Source organism: Drosophila gunungcola, unplaced genomic scaffold (genome assembly GCF_025200985.1).
Source record: "Drosophila gunungcola strain Sukarami unplaced genomic scaffold, Dgunungcola_SK_2 000001F, whole genome shotgun sequence".
NCBI classification, from domain to species: Eukaryota; Metazoa; Arthropoda; class Insecta; order Diptera; family Drosophilidae; genus Drosophila; species Drosophila gunungcola.
The window spans coordinates 15934138-15954809 of record NW_026453197.1 but is presented as its reverse complement, the minus strand read 5'-3'; the positions used below and the strand labels follow the sequence as shown (position 1 = coordinate 15954809).

Genomic DNA, 20672 nt, shown 5'->3' with positions numbered 1-20672 from the left:
CCTGAAAAGTGTACGACTGCACTGAGTTCAAAAAATCTATGTGATTGTTTTCAACTCACACGATTTGTTGAGTCTTTCTCTTGGATCCCACTTAACCAAGCTGCTGTCAGTTAATGAAGGGATCTCGATATTTTAATACATCAAGAAGTTATCAATAAAAGTCAAATGCACAAAATAAATTCACAAAACTATTGGTGACTAAGCAAACTTTGATAAATCTGTCACAAATAAATGGCATAACACATTTCATTTTTGAAGGGCGAGTATTCTGATCATTTTTGACTTATCCGAGTTTTTCTTGAGAATGTATTCAATTTATTTGAGGGATGATGTGGCTGCTTATGAGGAAGTGGATGATAGTCAGCTGGGTGTGTCTGCCAAAATAACACCCGAGCAAAGAGCTGAAAGCGAGTTGCAATCTATCATCTTTTTGGCACAGCAGGAGCACGAGGCCCGTACCCTTCAACAAGTAATGACCGCGATCAAACTACGCAAGAAGGAGGAGTTGACTAATCCATTACCCAGAAGTTTTGTCCGAAACAGAAAAGTATTTGATGAGGACGTCAGAGTTCTGCTGGGACAAATCGCTTCAAACGAGGAGAATAGCGATGAAGATGACGAGGAATCTATTCAATAAAGTGTCTTAAAGGCTTAAACGTTTATATTGCTGCGTTTGATATTAGGGAATTTCAAACGAGAAGATGATTATTTATCTATTTGTTTATGCAAGTTGTATGTCTAAGAAAATTAGGCTTTGAGATAATGTGTTTACATATAATAATCTCAACGCAATTTACGCATTTCAATCAAAATTTAATCTTGATTTAGATAGGATTTCATATCCAAAACATGGGATTATGTCTGACCAAACCCTGATTTTTGATTCAAAAAGACCTAAAAGCTTACACGGATTTATATATGAACGATGTGGGTGGTGTAAATAATAAACCCACTGGTGGCAATTACGATGATGATGATAAGGCGAAATGGGCAAGGTCTCGTGTGCATCTTGTAAGCCGCATGGCCAATTGTCATAATTTATGCAACAAGGAGCCGAAAAAGCAAGCAGTCAACGTTTTGTCCCCCACTGAAACTTTAATTAAGTTGAACTTATCTATGCCTTACACATGAGACTTGAGCGTCTCTTCTCTTTCGCACGGCTCTCACCCTCTCGCTCATCTCACGCGCTATCCAAAAAAGGGCTCTCAAATATGCAAATGAATGTGGCACTGGCACGTCAAATGTGGCTTTACACCCCCACACTGGCCCACACAAATACTGTGGCACTTTGGGGAACATGCATTTCGGTCATGTTTACAATGTCAGCTAGGATAACACACTATGGATTGCATTCGGTTGTGTAAGTGTGCGCTAAAGAGCTTTTACACTGGACAAAAGCAAAGTACATTTTTATTTTTTAAATAATATAATTATCTTATGAACTTACATGTACAGTTGGAGCGAGCTTACAAATGTAATTTATTTCTATCTCCCTTGATTTTAAAAATAGCAAATGGAAAAACCATATAAAAGCATATTTACTTTTATGTTTTGAACAGAAACTTTATAAAATGACATATAAGCACAGCTTGAAAAACTGTTTATATGCTCTTTAAACTTTAAGTTTAAATGGATAAGTAACAAGAAATATTGTTTTTTAATTATGTACATATAAGCTATTTAAGATACAACTGTTAAAACAAAATTGTAAGCCTTTTTTAATGTTATTAGCTAAAATGAAAGGTACAGTTTGCTTTAAATTAATTTTTTTTAATTTTTTAAAAGTACCCACCATTTGTTTAAATTTTTTTCAAGGAGCATGCATCTAAAAAAATTTTGATAAAGAAATTCGTATGAGCTGAAATCTAAGCTACCGATTATATTTAGAGCTATAATTTTTTTCTGAGTGCCTAAGCAATGTCAGCGAATTAGGCCAAAAAAGAGGGGTCGCTGAGAGAGCGCTGGCAGCCATCAGCTGTTTGCAACGCCCACGCACAGCTGAGTGGTACAGCGGAAGAGCGAGCTTTTTGGCCAGAGCGCAGCGCTCAGCTGCGAGCGGGATGTCGTCCTTTCGGTACTCGTAGCTCTTGGCTTTTGGCTCTCGGGTTTTTGGTTTTCGGTGCTCGGCTCCGCATCCCTACCTGGCCAACGAGCTTCGTCCTGGCTTTTGTTTACATGCCTTCAGCCGCTCCTGGATTTCCTTTTCCTGCTGAACTGCAGGACGAGCGAGCGACCCACTTCGGGCGGCGGCCAGCGCTTTCAATTTCGTTCAACCTGAATTCTGAGTGCCGAGTTCTGAGTTCTGAATTCTGAGTCCTGTGAACCAGTGAATCCTGGAAACGAGTCCGATTCGCAAAACGAGCATTCGGCTGCGGTGCTCGCTTTCAATTTCGCCTCGTTATTCGTTGGTGGCCGTTGGGCGGCCTCAGTCGTCTTTTTGTTGTGCCCGTTCGCGCGTGTCCTGCTGGCTGCTCTCCGTCGTCCTCGCAGCTCGCCGCTTGACAGCTAAACAGCCCAAGCCCAAGCCCAAGCCCAAGCCCAAGCCCAGCGCACACTAGAGCAGAGCTCGGGAGCTGCAGTTCGCCACGCGTCCGCGCCTATAAAATATGAATTTCTACCATTTTTCTACTCGTCGGCAGCACTAAAAAAAAGAAAACGGAAAACCGAAAAAAAAAAACGCGATACGCAAAAAACGTAGGACTAACGCCCACGCGAGATGTTTGTGTGCAAAGAATGCGGTTAATAATTGATTCGATTGCCATTCCCAACTGGCTGCGACGAAGGGAGTTTCGTGCTGAATAAATAATGCAAAAATTGCAGTGCAAATGTAATATGGAATTACAATCACAACCGTATCAAGGTGACCAAAACAATCCGATCGGCAGTCCTGTAATTGTCACTCCGACGTCGCTGGGCTCCGTTGCCGTTGTTCTGGTTCGCATTGTCCACCAGTCGTGTCCTGCAGGTAAGGAAATCAGGAGCTGCGAATCCGGTTTCACCAAGCACGGCGGCGTCGCCTGAGTGACAACTGCAAATATCCAAAACTAACGCAAAACTAACAACACTCAATATCGGAATCAATCAATAATAAAGAAAGGAATGCGACTGAAAGCAGAACCTTTTAAATTCCACCGTCAATTACTTTGATTGGCATGTGTGCATTGTAAAGCAAAATACAAGGGCCGACAAATTGAATAGTAATACAAATAAATAAATATGGTGACCCACTTATAAAAGAAATTCAATTAAAAACGAAATTGAATGCCAAATATTTAATTAAAATAATTATTCCTTATAAAGCAAACAACTACATAATATAAATTATATGCAAAAAACAAATGATTAAATAAAAGCAATAAAAAGATTAAAAATATTAATAGTTAACAACAACATAAACCACTATAAAGAGAAATCAATTATTATTTTAGGCCACAGCCAACGTTTTTTGTAACTGATATTCAATTGATTTAAATAATTATACAATTTTTATATTGCAAATAATTTACATAAAATATAAATATATAAAATCTGAATAAAAAGCAACAGAAGAATTTTATTTTGGTAATCTGTAAAACTTATTTAAATGTCTAGTATAACATTTAATAAAATCACAATAACTAAGAAAATAAATATATATTTCGTAGATAAGAACAGTTGAATAATAAATCCAACTGGCAAACCAACGACAACCAAGACCAATCTGCGAATTTCAATCTGAAAAGGCCCTTATATAATCACAATAATTCATAATGCATAAATAATGATAAATTGAATTACGGATAAGTAATAATAAAAGGAAACCTGAGCCCTGCGAAAAGAAGTCAGGCAAACAAACGAGCGAGAAAAGAGAGGAATGTCCATGTGTATATACAGCTGCTAACAATAAGTAACCAAACACATCCCAACGGGGCAGCATGAAAAATGATAATGACAGCCGCCGCAAACCAAACGTGAAAAGTGATTATATATATATAGATATAGGTTCTGACATATCAGCATAAGCAGCCCATAATCGTCGGTTGATTCATTGATGCAATCGAGCGGATTATCGGGGCTGAAGTATTAATTGAAGTTGCCTTTTGATTGTCGTGTCAAAGTCCTAATGCCGATAAATTACACATCCTTCAGAACTTGCCGCTGCTGTTCACCTGTAATGTACTGCTAATTTGTTGCCACAGGAGCGTTACTCATTTCCGAGTAATTACATTAGGGTCGCAATCGTTTTAATTAGGCCAGGCACATGGCCACTCTCGCACACTGCAGACAGTGGGCCACGAAAGTATCTCGCCTCTCGCATCTTCAAAAATATGGAAAAATATGCAAAAATGCAAATATGCAAATAAAAAGTTTTCCTGCGAAAGTTTCCCTTATTCGCTTTTGGCATTGGCGTCGTCATCGCCGTCGTCGTCGTTGTCTGCCAGTCGAGACAACTTTGTTCAGGTGTTGTTGGTTGTTTGCGGCACACGTTTTTCGTGTTTTCTCACTACAGTGTTGAGGGTTGCTCCGGGCGGACCCACCTTTGACCTTTCGTAGTTTGTTTTTGGCAAGTAACGCAGCCATAAAGGATATGATATAATTTTCAAAATATATCACATTATATTAAGACATTTACGTATATTCAAATTTGTAAAATATGACATCAAAAATGTGTGGCCCAAAGATAAGATACAATGTACATCTGTTTGTGATTTAAATAACCTAAAATTCAACTGCGGTTGGTATCTAGTTATATTTTGTCATCCGTCCGTTAACATGTTCAGTTTATATTTAAATGTAGATGAACGCTATGTATATTTTTAATGCTTAAATTATTTAATCTTTTTGTTAGGAGGGTAACATTTTTTGGTCTATTTCTTAATATGATTCCATTTAAAATATGTGGTGCTCAAAACTTCTTCAGCATTCAGTACTTATCATGCTTCAATTCTTTATTAAGCTTTTAAATTTAATTAAAATACATATTCACTTATTTTTTTATTCCCAAGAAAACTTTATATAATTGAATCTAAAAATTTTCAACGCGGTATTCCAAGTCATAAATATTATGACATTTTATTTGTAAAAGCAATACAATCAAGTTTGCTTTGCTGACCTCGTGATTTGATAATTTAAAGGTGCCCAAATGACTCCTGCACCATATTTCATGTTTCAAATTCATTTTTATTTAGACCTCGAGCCAAGGACCTTCCTTACTCTTCCAGTTGACCTTCTGGGAGCGTTTGCCCCGCTTTCGCCCACACTTTAGCCCGGTGGTTACCTGTCGTGCCTGGCAACAATTTTTCACAATTCAGTTTTAGCTTAGTTTAGCCAAGGAAGCGAAAGTAGTGCAAAGTGGCCAACCAACAAACGCATACGAATTAAATGATTGCAAAAAACCAGGCCCAAATGGGTGGTAGGTTGGTTGGAGCTCAAAACTGCTTACCACTCATCGCTCGCACAGGCTGCCATCGGCGAACGTGGCCATAATTCAAACGACGCGCAAACTACTTAATGTTATTAGATATGTCTTCTTGGGCCGTCGTCCTACCGCCTTCCGCCGCCTTCCCCCCTGTTAGCCACGCCTCCATCTAGTGCAGCTTTGGGGGAGGGAAAACTTTTGCACGGATTTTCCATCAGTGTCGTATGTTTGTGTCGGCCAAGTTTATGCTGATGTTGTTGATTACAGCTGCCGCTCCTGTGGTCGGTCGGCCGCCTTTCTGCCTCTTTTTTTAATTTTTTGTGTCCTCAACTTTCCGTCGTTGACATTTCGTTTTCAGCATTTTTCATGTGAGCGAGTATGTGCGTATTTCACTTCTATTTTTTTGTTTTTTGCCCAAACCCAAGCCCAAGCCATTTCTGGCTCGCCTAGCTGCAGGTGCTGCATTTAAAATGAAATATGGCAGACTTTTTTGCGGTTGAGATAAATGCGGCTCAGTTTGTTTGCTCCAGCGTTTCTGCTGGCTAACTTATTAGATTTGTTACCCTGTCGCATTTCGTTCTGTGCAAGTGGTTCTACTACTCTCGTTTACTTTCTGTTTTTCTGACACTTGACGTTTGTTTTTGTGGACTTACAACCAGGCTGTCTGGAGTTTATATATAGTACTTTCTTCGGCGAGACGAATGTTTTTGGCTCTCTGAGTAGCAAAAAACATTTCTAATTTGAAATAACGGGAAAAAGAGTTTATCATAAAAGTAAAAGTGTGTAGAAAAAATACATACACAAAAACAAAAGAATTTTAATTTTAAGGCTAAATTATATTTTCAGGTAAAAACATGACAACGTACATTAAATTCTTGAAATATTCAGTTTAAGCTAAAATTCTGAAGTTTTAATCAAGCTTAAATAAGACTTTATATTTATTGATCTGTTATCATCCGTAAATGTTTATCAAATGAACTGTGCCAATAGTATTTAATATATATTTATAATATTTATTTGCTACTCGCCTTCTTTTAAAAACCAATGAGCTTGAAGTTTTAAGCCTTTGATTTATAAGTTGTTAAATAAATTTGTTGATAAAAAAGTTTTCTGAAAATGAACGGCCAACTTCTACAGTGAGGCTCATTAGTTTGTTCTCATTTGCATTGCAACAAATATCTCCGCCAGGTTTTTGAGTTATCCTTGGCGCCCTGTTCTCAAGATTTCAATTAGCTGAAGCAGCCAATCAGGCAATGTGCGCCACTTAAAAGTTTTAGCCAACTTTTGGAGGGTCAGTGGAGTGCCTTTACAAATCTACCAATGGATGGGGGTATCACAGTGCCAGTGGGGAATCATGAACCGGAACGCAGTTCCAGACAACTTGGCAGCGGAATGCAATTTCTGTTACTCAGGGATTTCCACACGAGGCGTGAATAAATTGAGCGAATTTTCCTCCGCTCCATCTGATGCAGTGAAAAATATACGTATTCAGTATTTGTCAGTTTCTTGTTGAGATTTTAAGTCCGGAAGATTAAAGGGAGAGCCCTAACAAAAAAAATTATTTGTATTTGGCAAATTTACGCTTATTGACGGGGGGTAAGGACGAAAGGGAGCCAGCAGCTTTTGGCCCGGTTTAAGGTTCTTTATGGCCTCAGCTTGTGTGGCGATAGGGCTGTCATTTATTAACTCGAATTTGCATTTAAGCTGTTGGGCTGGAGAGAGGCTGGCAAGGCGGCGGCCTAAGAAAACATTAGCTACGACAACAAGTTAAGGACAGTATGCAGGCAGATCTTAAAGATATTTGAGCGCACACAAATTTATCAAGATCTAGGATGAATTCTGGTTAAGTTAAGGGTTAACTCAGTGAGTAGCTAATTTGGAGCAGGCAGAACTCTTTTGAAGAACCCCCTAAATTATGGGGGCCCCTCAGATTTGCCAGCCTGCTACGCCAGCACACTTTTCCATTTGCTTTAACTTTTAAGTGTGCTTTGTTTTCCATGGCAGCCCCCTCCCCGACTTAGCCACCATTTTTGAGCCAGTTTTTCTGGGCCGAAAGCTGTAGCCTACTTGTAAGGACCTCAGACTCAGACTTGCTCGACGAGCTGTTGACATTGTGTGCGGTTATTGCTGTTGTTGTTGTTGTGTTGTTGTGTTGTTGTGTTGTTGTGTTGTTGTGTCGCTGTGTTTCTGTGTTTTGTTGTGTTTTGTTGTGCGCCAGGAAGCAAACACTCTACGCCTACTTAGGCAGCTTTTTCGTCCTTTTCGCCTTTCTGTTGCTTTGTTTTTCGACTCTGGTGGCTGCTGCAGTTACTCGGGCCTCCAGCTCGAGTGGCTGTCCTCGAAAAATGCCTGCCAGGGTCATTTGTTCATTTGCATTTGCATTTGCATTCGCTAGACTTGCATCTTTTATGCATTTAGCATTCCTAGTTCTCTCTTTGTCCCGCCATCTAAATTCCGCTTTAAAATAATTAAAAAAATTGTGACGCAAATGCAAATGTAAATGCAAATGAAAGAGGCACCATCACTACTGCCACTACTGGGCATTTCAAACGAATTGGCATGTGTCGTGGCAAAAGTCTAAAACTAATTGGGTTATGTCCTCCCCAGACGCTCGTTGTCAGCCGAGCTCAGTCCGGCTTAGCGTATTCTCGTTCTCGTTCTCATCTGAGTGCTGCCCGTTGTCCTAAAACAATTGCCCATGACGTTGATGCCTCTTAAACTGCTCTTCATTTGCAGCACCTACATCACACACACACTCGACAGTGCTATCCAAAGTGGCAACAGGGGTTGGGATACAAATCTAAGCCCTAACAGTGGCATTCAGCCGTTTATGGGCCTTGTATCTGCAATCTGCAAGACACACAGACACTGATTCCGCGTTCGTGCTCTGGATACCTGTGTTCATTTCTCAGTGTTTATTGCTCAGTGTCCAGTGGCTTGCATAATTTAGCCAGCGGTTAGGCCCAATTTCTTGTTGCCAATATTGTTTTGTGGTCAGCATTGGATACTGCAATCTGACAGTTGAATGCCACTTGTTTTGAGTGTTTTTTAATGCGGTTTTCCGGATTTCTATTAGGCAATGTAGACTTTAATCCATGTTAAAACCACAATTGAATTTATCACCCCAAAAGAGAACTGAATAAGCTACAGATTTTATGAGTAAAATTCATTTAGTGTTTTTGGATTTCTTTAATGCAGTGAAAACTTTAATCCCATAAGACTATTCAATTTATTAAAACAAGTTTTTACTAGCTGAAAATTTTTTATCGGGCAGACTTTAGGGCTTAATACGTTCGCACGTGAAATAAAAATAGAAAACCCTAATCAAATATTTAATAAATTCTTTCTAAGCCATAAGAAATCAATTCTTTTAGCATTTCTTACGGAAATAACAAGTGTTTTTAAATCGCTTATTAAGGTGTATAGCAAATTTGGTGGCGACCCCCAAAATAAAGTATAATTTTATCAAAATATTTCCATTTAAACGTATAAATTTGTCACTGCCGCTAAAAATCTACCAATGAAAAGTCTTAGTTCTGCGGTTTTTGCCATTCCAAACCAGTGGTTAGCCATCCGTTTGATCAGACCGTTTTTGCCTGAAAGGCGCGATGTCAACAATGTGTTATGTGCATGTTACATTTTCCATTTCCATTTGCAGCTAGCAGCTAGCAGTTGTATTTGCATTTGCATAACGCGCTGCTCTTCCGATTTCCACCTGGCTGACTGGCCTGTCACAGCGACCTGTCATTGTCATTGCCACCAGGACACATGAACACGGAGTAGATAACAATGACAATGACGGGTCTTGATTGTTGCCATTCGATGTATTTGCACAGCCGTATTTGTATATCACAGAAGTGACTCTCTCTATCCGTACTCTTTCGTCCACAAACTCACACCCACAAACACACACACCTCAATAAACAACGGCAATAATGGGCTGTTATCATTGAGGCGGGGCCTTTGTTTTGTGATTTGATTGTGTGAATAGGGCACAAGTCAGAAAAGTAACCGCCCCCTGTGGTGCGTTGAATCAACAAGTCCCTAACTTTTACCGCCCCCCATTTCGCTTAATATTTAATGGAACGAGGCGAACCGACGAAAATCAATCATACGCCAAGTGTGTCAATATGTCAGGCACTTTGTGCTGACCCAACCATTGTCTTTTGCTGTTTTTAATATAAGTTTGTATATTATATAAATATATATTCCTTATCCTCTGCTCTCATTTAGCCTTCGGGTCAGGTTGTCTAAACAAAAATAACCTCATTTTGCTGGCCCTTTTTGTTTGCTGTATTTGCTGTTTTTGCTATTTTTGCTGTTTTTTTCCTCGGACGGCGACGGCAAAACGCCTCCTCCAAACAAACTGACCCCAATACAGGGAAAACAATAAATTGCGAAATTGTTGAGAATGCAAAGATGCAAAAATAAATTTCAGAGACTTCGACACCCGCACACAAAGGGGTCAGCTGAGTAATGCGGCAAGTGCATGAGAGATGGCTGGAGCAAAATAACAAAATGCCAGTGCAAGTTTCAAGTGGGGGCGGTCCGCTTAGTGGCAAACTTCTTCGGCTATGAGTTCTACTAGTACAAGTGTAGAACCTGAACAGGCCAGCCGTAATATTTTATGGGCTTCGTGGACGAGCAGCACAGCTAGTAAATAAAAAGTTGCTATTATAATTTTCAACCACCAGGGAGACAGCTGAAAGCGGAAAAGCGCAAGATAAATAATCTACGCGAGGCAAAAAAAGGCATTCGCTTAGTCAGAAGTCAACTGCAACTCTAACATAACAGGATCTGTAACTTAAAGCTTTCCACAATGAAAAATTGACTTGAAATACTAAGAAAATTTTTATAATAGACTAACTCACTGGGACAGCGAAAATCAGACTTTAGGAGGCTATAAGTATTGGATATTGATGTTTGATGAGAGTTTTTAAATCATATATTACAATATGAGAAAACAATTGTTTAAATTAAATAACAGATTTTTTCATGTGATTTTAATTTAAATGTTTTTATGTCTTGATTTTTTGCAATACCCCAAGCCAGAAATTTGTTTTGTTATTTGTCAACGTCTTAAATTAATAAAAACATATTCAGAATGCAGGTTGACTCTTTTTTAAGCTTTTGATTAATTTTATAATATTTATTTTTCGGGAACTTTAAAGGTCAACCTTAAAAACAAATTATCTAAGGCCTCGCGAAGTGCAACTTTTGATCACAAAGTTCTACAGTTTAATTTAGAATAATTTTTCTCCCGAGAAATCGGGCCAAAAGAAACTAAAACTATATCTTTAAAGCTTAAAAGCTATATGCAGACGTTTAAGTACTCACGCTGTTGCATAGTAGCGTCAAATGGGTTTTCACTCATCCGCCGCTAAAATCCCCTGGCAGTGCCGGCCGCATGCGAATGCAGTCATTAAGCGGCACCATAAAAAGCAATAAACACAACGGGCTTCACTTGCAGTTTATGTCATTTGCAGCGGGCTCCATGTGCGCTTTAAGCGGACCGAATGTTCTCGGCCTGGGCGCTCTTTTTTTCCAGCCATTTCCGGGGGCCAGCGTAATGGCCAATGGCTACCAGGCCAACTCCAGCTCAAAACCACTCGGCCACTTTATTGAAGTTTTTCCTAGCCATTGCATTTTTTCCTTTTTGTACCTCTTTTAGTAATTTATGGAGCAGAGAGGTGGAAATGGGCAGTCCTGTTGCAACGGCTTGGGTACTTTGTCTTAATCTGGGGCTCATGCTACGCAACATTGCGTTCGTCCGGCTTTTATGGCTTCTATTAAGCGGAAATTATGCCGTATGGTCAAATTACGTATACGCCAGGTTAGCTGGAACAACTAGAGCGTAGCTCATAAGAGCTGGGGCTCTTCAAGAGAAATGGCTAAAAATGTTAAAATAATTTTTAATAAACGTACAAAATTAAATAGCACTGTTATATATCAAAAGAAGATATAATTAAAAAAACAAATTCTGTAAGAACTGAAATATATATTTATATAATAAAATAAATAAAATCATGAATGAATTAGTTATTTTGAAATATACTCTAAAACTGGAGTTGTCGGCCTTCCTATGGGTTTAAAATTATATATATATTTAAATAAATTAAATCAAAAACTAATTAGTGTATTACTCATACCGTAAGAACTGAAATCGGTAACCTTGTACTCTGTCAGAATATTAATACCTAGATAAATTCAAATAAATTCCTTTAAAATTCTTTAACATCTATTATGAATCCAGTTCAAGTTCAGCCATCGTTATAAACTGACAAGCGACCCATTGCGAATGTCAGAGAACTCCCGGAACTTTGTCTGACATGCAGTTCGCCAATGAGTTTTTAGACATTTTGGGCAAGTGTCTGATGCCAAGGCGGCGACCCCTGCACGTCAGTCAGTGAGTCAAGCACACGAGCCTGGTGTCAGTTAGTTCGCCTAACACTTTAATTAAAAATCCGAACAAAAGAAACAAAATCTAAAGTTATGAATTCTTAACTAAAAGTGTCGAGAAAGTAGAACTAGACAGCCTGCTAAGTAGAGGAAAGAGAAAAATGTTGACTATGGCTCCTTATTAGACCAAACCCGAATCGAAATCGCAAGGAGAATGGGGAAATATTTGCACTTGCCCTACTTATATACGAATTGAAGTAAAGGCTTCTTGCCAAACTTAGGTGAAAGAAAAAGGGATAAAGGAGGATAGGCTATAAAATATAAATGTTTTCCGCGAGCGGTAATCGCGGAAAAACACTATGCACTATACTGAAATTGAAATCGACAAAAGAATGCCGAACGAAAATAAACGTTTATTGACATTTGCTCTTGCGATAATCAATAATATTTCCGGGTGTGGCTGGTGTATGCCTTCTGACTCCGGCAAACTATTCGATTCCATTTCGGTATTTGCCTCAATGTGTTCGTGTCTAATCAAGAAGTCCACATTTGCAGAAAATTATTTTATTGACAAATTTGCATGGCAATGGCCTCGAAATTGTACAAACTTCCGCCTTATTGAACCACTCAAATATGGAATATGTTTGCGTATGCGTAGAAAGCGTTAAGTGTATTATAAAACTGATTCTATAGCCCAACACTAGATGTCACTTTTATCGGTGAAAGAAAATCTGAATGAATAGAAAAGCAATTTGCATTCATTAGAGAAGACTTGGGGCCGCCTTTAAAATAAATATTTTCTAAGCGCTAAATGCAAACAGTTTAAAACGTTTTCTGTGTTTTCATAGAGCCTCATGAATGGATGGCTGCACCACAAATATTTGCCTTCAACAAGGCCATACTCGCTTCGAGTACGTTTAATTAGCAATAAAATCAGTAATTATCCTGCACAAACACGGTAGCAGTGACCAAAAATAAACCGAAGGGGGCGTGGCAAACCGGCCATAAAACGCGAAACAAACCAAACCCGTTGGCCATGCCACAAAAAACAGCTTAAAATAAATTTAAATTTTAATTTCAATCTCGGTCCCACTCGCTCGACATCACCACACACAAAAGCCAACTGTTTCGGCGGCGGTGAAAGTCTGTTACCCTTCTCCCCTTTCTTTTTTTGGTGTGGCAGCATCCCTGGATGCCAATCCCTGCACATCCTTGCCACTGCTGCGAAGTCAACTTACAGTGGCGCGTCTGCCATTTGCTGTCTCTGTGTGCAAGTGAGTGCGGTCTGATGGAAGACATTGGCAGGTCCCTTGGCTTCCTGGCTTTCTGCGTGAGTAAAGTGTATCTGTGGGATATGTGCAGGCTGCACATCACAGTACATGGCCATGTATTTATATCCATAAATAAGTATGTATTTTTATAAAAGTTACCTAAGCTTTGCCCTTCCAGACCCATTACATTTCTTACTAATGTCCTATTTCAAAGTATTATACCATTTGAAGCTTGTAGTTTAACTATTCTGAAACCTGAGTTAAAATCTTGGAGTCCAGTTTTGGGTCGATTTTTTTGATATTAAAAACTGTTGTCTGAAAGCATTCAAATATTTTTGGAATTTATTTGTTCTCAAGCCTTTTTTGTTAAAAAGGTAATTCGTCTTATATCTTATCTGGAATAGAATCATCTTACTTTTACTAAATTAAGCATTAATTTTACGATTCCGTTTGAATATAAAAATCAGCTTTGGAAAACTTCACGATTTACCCTACCGAAATAATGCGACTGGGGATTTTGCGAGAGGCTTTTATATATGCATGCAGGATGAATAAATAAAGAGAACAGCGCTGTTTCGGTTCGTTCTACCTTTTAGTTTTTGGCTGCTGGTGCTACCACCCCCTCGTGATATGACGTATACGCCGGGTTGTCTGACACTGAACGGCAGCCTTTTGATGCAATGTCTCCTGTGGGCAGTCGGGCCGCACGATTTGCGTAACCGAGCACATGTTGAGTCATCCACTGGGTCTACTATGCCTGTATACTATATATAAGCGATTTTGTGGGCGCGCTTGCCGCAAAACAATTGCGGGCCTTTAAGCATAATGGGAATACGGTTAAATGTCATTAGATTGTAATTAAAGAACCTGCCTTGCTGCTCTTGATATCCTACTCTACGATAGGAAATTATTATTATTTTGCAATCATATTGATTTTCATTGTGGCTTTTCTCACCTGCCTGCGATGCAGCGTTAATTGCTGCCATCTAAATTCATATTTCCTGCTCCACAACATTGTGGCCCAGGTTACTGGCAACATACAATAGGCGTGTGTTGACCTTTTTGCTTACAAATGGTCAATTTGTAAATAGGCTAGCAATTAAAATGCTGGCAGGGTAAATTTTGTTAATTAGCAAAGAAAAAATATCTAATAGGCTTTGGGTTTTACAGGCTTAAAATCTTTTTATATTACTGAAAGCAATTATTTTTTTTTTTGTAGTAAAACAGGTAGTGAATTATTCTTTTTTAAATTTTAAAATTAATATGCAAAGGCTTCCTTTGTATTATTTTTAACAAAATTAAGTTAAGCTAATTTTTTAAAGTTGGCATACTATTTTTTAATAAAAAAGAGACTTGAATACTTAACAAGAAAACCTACAACACAACTCGAAAAAGTAGCTTTAAAATCATTTGTAATAATACAATTTAAACAAATTCGTTTACTATCTAGTGTTCTATTTGTTTCAAATCGTAAAATCTCGCGGCTTGGCATTTTGTGTGTGCCAAAAATAAAATAAAATGCAGAGCCAAGCAACACGTCAGCGTCAGCACATTTGGGCCAACTTTCAACTACACTGGAAATTGAGTCGCGATATTTTGGTTTTTGTTTTTGTCGCACTAGCATGTACCTGGTAGCAGGCATTGCTGGCCCCTATAATCCTTATATTTTTTGCTCGCTCTTTTAGCTGCTATTTTACTTTTTGGGGCGTTGCCGTGGCTGAGTTTTAATTAGCCCTGAGTGCGTGCTTGGCTGAGCCAAAAGCAGTACAAATTGTTATATAAACACATACACACCCCAACAAAGTGTTTTTGAGAGCCTAAAAAAATTGTCGCAACCAAATGAAGTTGGCCAACACGAAAACTACGCAGGTCACGAGCAAAATAGTTGCCCAAGGTGCTGTTTGGTAAAAGCCAGCTATTGAAGAGTCTTGAAATGGCAGCGGAAATGAAATTAAGGGAAAGTGGAGAACTTTCTCAAAGGGACGTGCTTGCAGACCTGAAAACGTACTTTTTTTTTGGCCCCCACAGTTCTTTTGCCTTGGCAAATGTTAAGGTTATGTGTTCTTAAAAAAAAAATTATAGCAAAATGCGGGCGGTGGCCTGCCCTTCTTATTTTGCATTTTTGTGTTTGTTTCCCCTTTTTTTTTAATTTGCATGTTTACGCCAAAATGGCATGCAGACGTTAAAATACATAAAATATGAGAGAAGGAAATTTCCGTAATTTTTATTTGCCTGAAAACATTTTAAATGGCATTCATTTAATGACATTGGAAACGGAGGATGAATTTAAACCTTTCCAAAAAATACTGCAACATTTCTCTTGATAAAACAAAGTTTTCGGTGATGGTTTCCACAGCATTTAATTTATCTAAAATTGTAACTTTAAGATTTAGAAATATTTTTTAACTATTTCTAAAGCCCTGGACTATTTATATAATACTTCAATTATTAAACAAAATTTAGGAATAGAGGAAGAGCCAGTGAGAACTTTGCAATGCTAATGTTAATACCCACTATCATTAAAGCACTTTATTAATATTTCCCTTTTGTCTATATCTTTATACACATTGATTTATTTTCAGCGCTGCTTAAATAATAAATTGTAATATTTGTGTATATTCAATATGGATTAGTCTTAAGTCCGGTTATGCATAATATGTTATTCACATGTTCCTTGCAGTAAATCCGTCTCTAAACCCAAGTTAAGATAATGTTGTGCAATGAGCCAGTAGGAGCGAGCTCAAAATGGTATCTCGACCAGAGAAAAAAAGAGGGAAAATGTAGAATAGTGAAAATGATTAGCTGATTTATTCTATGGGTGTATGTTTGCAACAGTTGCGCATGTTAAAACAAAACAGAAAATAACGAAAGAAGCTCAGAGAGAATTTTACCGAAAATAATTCACTTCCAAGGTCAAGAACAAACAAAACGAGCAGCTGCAGGAATTCATTAAAAGATCCAAAAAAATACAAAATCATATGAAATATAAATATATATGTGTGAGTTTAGAATTTAGATGCTTTTTGATACCCCAAATGGACATTAGCTAGGCAAAAGGCAAAATATGCATTGAAAATTTTATAGGCAACAACGCAGCGAACCTTTGGCAAAACGTACATATACTCAAAAACTAAAAAGCAAAAAGCAAACTCTTCGTTTATATTGTCATAATCCCACAAGGAAATCAAGCACAGCTCTAACTAAAAACATGTCGATGGATACACACAGACAATACGCCCAATTGTATGCAATTTGATTGTGCAGATAGAATATTTTTTAAATGTTTATAAGCAGAGATTGAAATATTTGTAAAACATATTTTAATAGACACCGAAAACCAAAGGACAACAAATTTTTTGAAACATATTTTTTTATATACAAACCAGGAGAAGAGACGGAAAGTTGAACACTGCGAATATGCACAAAACATATATCTTTCGGATAACCCTAGCCTAAGTTAAAGCTTGTAACATTTTCTCGTTTCGAAGTTGACAAGTTTACTTTCGATGGTTTCACAACAATTCATTTTGAGCCATTTTTGTACGCCATTCGGTTGAAGCTTAAGCAAGTAATCCAAAGTACAATCATTTATGTCAAACAGGACACCACAACACACCAAATATTTGGGGGCAACATAATTCTGATGAGATAGAGTAACACAAGGGGATACGGATACGGTTAAAGAGTCGTTTCTACAGGGACATAAAACGAAAAACAAAATACTTTTTGCTAACAATTTTTTTTAAAATTGGTTTTACATACGCTTTATATAGGTAGTGGATTTCAGGATAGGCAGCTAGAGAGAAACTATTTTTAATTTGAACAGGAAGAAATAAAAGAGTGGTGTTATCATAGTTATTATATAATTTATTTAAAGTAAACTTGAGCTTAGGTCTGTCGGCAAAACAACTGCAAAACCGAATGTAATCCTAGGATCTACCCCCTGTACTTAGTTTGTAATTAGAGGTAAAGCTCCCCGAAACCCGTTCTCCTTTTCCCCCACCCTAAAAAACCAAGATGTATGCAGCTGCTGGTGGCGCCTCGCTGGCCTCTCGCCAAGCACGGCAACGCCAGCGCCAGCAAAAGAAGACCCAACAGCTCCAGGCGAAACTACATCCACCGAAGGCGGCCGGAGCCGCCGGACTCGCATCCGGCGATCATGCCGCCGAGGGCGCGTCCACGCCCACACGCAGCCAGTCGCGCCAATTCCATCAGCTGCCCACCAGCTATTTGCGGGCACCCACGCCACATGGTCGCAAACTGAGCGCCACCTATACGACGCAATCGAAGCTCCTACTGCCAATCGATGAAGGTGATACCCAATCGGTGTTGCAGCTGCGCATGCAGCATGGCCATGCCCACGCCCATGCACACGCCCACGCCCACGCCCACTCGCACTCCCACGGCCCCGCCCACGCGCCTGCGCTGAGCATCCATCACGGCCAGACGCCCTACCAACAGTTCGCCTCCTCCCACGGACGTGTCTCACCGAAACTGGTGCACCGGCACTCCGGCAGCAGCAGCAGCACCGCCGGATTCCATCCGGTCATCTCGGCCGGACAGCTGCACAAGTCCGCCACGGCCACCCTGCCGCTCGTCTCCCACATGGCCATGGATGCCATGGAGGCCATGGAACTGGTGGAGTCGCCATCGGTCGTGGCCGGCGTTAAAACGACAGTGACCTCGTTGGAGACACCCACGCCCACGTCTCCGCCGCTGGCCAGCACTTCCGCTGCCGCTGCCGCCGCCCTGGAGGCAGAGTTAGCTGGAGGTGGAGTCGGTGCCGGTGCCGGCGCCGGCGCCATGTTTGTGCCCCACCATGATGCCATCATTGTAACGCCGGCCACGCCCATGGCCTCGCCGGGCCACGTGGTGAAGCTGCGACGCCCCGGACCCGAGGAGCTGCTGGAGTCCTCGGCCGAGCGGCAACCGTTGACCGCTGGAGAGGCTTTGGATGACGAGGATGAGCCCATGCATCCGCCGGCACCGGGCCAGCTGGAGCGCAAGTGCAGCGTCTACAGGATGCGCCGGAGCGACGCCTTCGAGCAGGACATCGGAACTGGTGGTAGTGGTGGCATCAAGCGGCAGCTGCGGGAGCTACAGTTCAGCGCCGGAGTCCAGACCACGCAGTACGAACCGCTGCTCGCCGACGAGCCGCAATTGATCTTCAAGGGATTGGGGGTCAACGGGCGCAAGATGCAGATATGCGCCTACTGCGAGGAGGGCATCTGCGTGTGTGAGCACCTCGAGGTAATGGTAATTCTGGGTCGATCCTGGCCTGCCCCCATCCAGATCCTGATCCCAATGCTAACTGTATTCCCAAAAACGATTATTTGCTTGCTTATGTGTCTTGTGCATGCCCAATAATCCTATTATGCGTGTATGAATGTTATGAGTGGATTGTTTGCTAGAGTGTCGCCTAAAAAGTATGGTAAATGGTTTTTTTAACAGCATATTATATAACCAGGAACAACCAACTCATTTTTGTCATCTTAGCAATATCGCCTTCATATTAGTAATGAGTAATATGTGCATAATTCCTTGGGTAATACAAACAAAGGTTTAAGTATAAGGTGTTTTTTACAGATATTTATAGAAAGAGTACTTAAATTGTTGTTTCTAAAAATTATTTGAATTATTTGCTAATTTGAAAGATAAACACCCATTTTTGGTAAAGTGCCAAATGACTTTAGCACTGCATTAGTTTTGTTTATATATAAAAGAGTCATTGGGACAGGTTCTAATTGCCATTATGTTAAAGAGGTTTTGACAACTGAATTTTTCAAAATTAAGATTATATATGACATTAAAACCAAGCTTTTAATTAAGGGCACTATATTCTTCGACAGAATGTCTGGCTTACGTGTCGTATGGGTAATAATAAAAAAAAAAATTGAATGAACTAAAAGTCTTTTCTACGAAACATTATAAAGAGTTCCGCAGTTGAACTATGAGAGATTCTTGCGGTCCTTCAATTGAATTTCCAATGTAGTTATGATACAGAGAATGTTTCCTTTGTCGTACAATACAAATTTTAAATATTCTATCGCTTCTATTCAAGTAGCTTTGACAGCCGGCCATCCCCCGCACTGTTATACGTATGGCATCTCTAATAAGGACAAGTAGCTTTTGGCAGGAGTCAACAAGCTCGATATGTCCGTGCAGCTTTCCTCTCGACTAGCCCCATTTTGAGGCGATGCCATAACGGCGGCATCGACAAGAAAAATGCCAAATGCAGGAGAGAATAGCAGCGAACAGCGACTGCAAGTGCATGCATAACAACAATCCGAGAATCGGAAGCGCATAATGTGCCTTTGTATCGGCCCGATAATGCGCTGCCCGAAAAAGCTTGGCAGGCCCAAACACAAACCCAAACTCAAGCCCAAACCCGCCTCCAACTCCTCTGCCAGTTTTTTTTTTTCTCCAGCCAGGTCACCTCCCTCAACTGGCGCCGTTTGCCAAATGTTGTGTAAAAGGCTAATGGCAACACTGAATGTGTGCCATAAAAGTGCATAAGAGGTGACGGGTGGCGGGCGCTACACTTAAAGTTTGCCTCCTTAAAGTTGCCACCGAGTTGCACTTGGTTTTTGAGCTCACGACTCACTTAACGTGCTCCGGATGAGAGGCGGTAAATTAAAAAACTTAGCACTGCGCTATTATTTGACTTGCATAAGCAGCGAATCAACTATGTATATGTATGTCTTTATGCGGGATAAAGCTCAAAACTTGCACAAATTAAACAAAACGTGCGCACAAAAGAAAATCTCTGTAAGGCCGGACTGAAGGCGGAAGCGCCTGGCCAAGAAAAAAACCAAGTCCACACAAAACCATTTCAGCAAAACAAATAAATCTTTCGAATTCGACAAAATTATTCTCATTAGCAGATGAGAAACTGCCGTTCTGTATTTAACTGTATTTAATACAAGTGGATATAAGTATTAGATGATGAGAAACTACCGGTACACATATTATATTGTACTTATACAAGTCAACATTATAGTACACAATTTAAGAACTACAAAAATTAATGATGTTTTTCGATATCTTAGTATAATTTACTACAGTACTTCTTTAAGAAACATAAAATTCAAAAAACACTTTTAAATTATCATTTTTATTATTTACTAAATGGATCGATTCGCGAATTCTGCAGGGACTTCTATAAAAACCAAAAAAATAAATAGAACTCTCCATTTGTTTGAATACGGTAAAAAGAGTGGGTGTTAAAATATATAATAAATAAATTTAAAAATATTCTATCTCATATTTTTAACTTGCACTAAAGGTTTTTTGTGAGGGCTAGCATATTAATAAATAGTCAATTTTAAGGCACTTTTAAACTTATTAAAATATTCTAATGTACAATAAGCTTAAACTTTATGAGCACGATTAAATGATCGTACCTCTGAGGTTTTAGGAAAATCTCACATCCACAACAGCTCTTGGTACCCTGTGTTCTCGACAAAAACTGGGTGTAAAAAATTAAAGGGCCAAAGAGAAAGTATAAAAACGAAGAAAGTAAACAGCAAAAGCGACTGGCGGCGGCTGAAATTTATTATATTCCCTGGAACCCACGCCAGCGTCATTTCTAGTCTCCTTCGGTG

The 20672-nt window shown here is 39.6% G+C and overlaps 2 protein-coding genes across 6 annotated transcripts in view; both read left to right on the top strand.

The window, feature by feature from the left end:
- Positions 1-185: 185 nt before the first annotated feature.
- Positions 186-662, top strand: LOC128263083 (uncharacterized). Its single transcript, XM_052997777.1, has one exon. The coding sequence runs from the start codon at positions 305-307 to the stop codon at positions 635-637; it is 333 nt and encodes a 110-aa protein (XP_052853737.1). The 5' UTR covers positions 186-304; the 3' UTR covers positions 638-662.
- A 1529-nt stretch (positions 663-2191) lies between these two features.
- Positions 2192-20672, top strand: part of LOC128263078 (uncharacterized) — a 42483-nt gene continuing 24002 nt past the window's right edge. For 2 of the 5 annotated variants that reach the window (XM_052997770.1, XM_052997771.1), the window contains exon 1: positions 2192-2965. Coding sequence is in view for 1 of the 5 variants with exons in the window: in XM_052997768.1 (XP_052853728.1) it covers positions 17086-18318 (1233 nt within the window). In the remaining 4 variants the exon portion in view is untranslated. Of the gene's footprint in view, positions 2966-17085; positions 18319-20672 lie in introns of those variants that run through there. The other 3 variants (XM_052997769.1, XM_052997772.1, XM_052997768.1) reach the window with 3 other exon arrangements.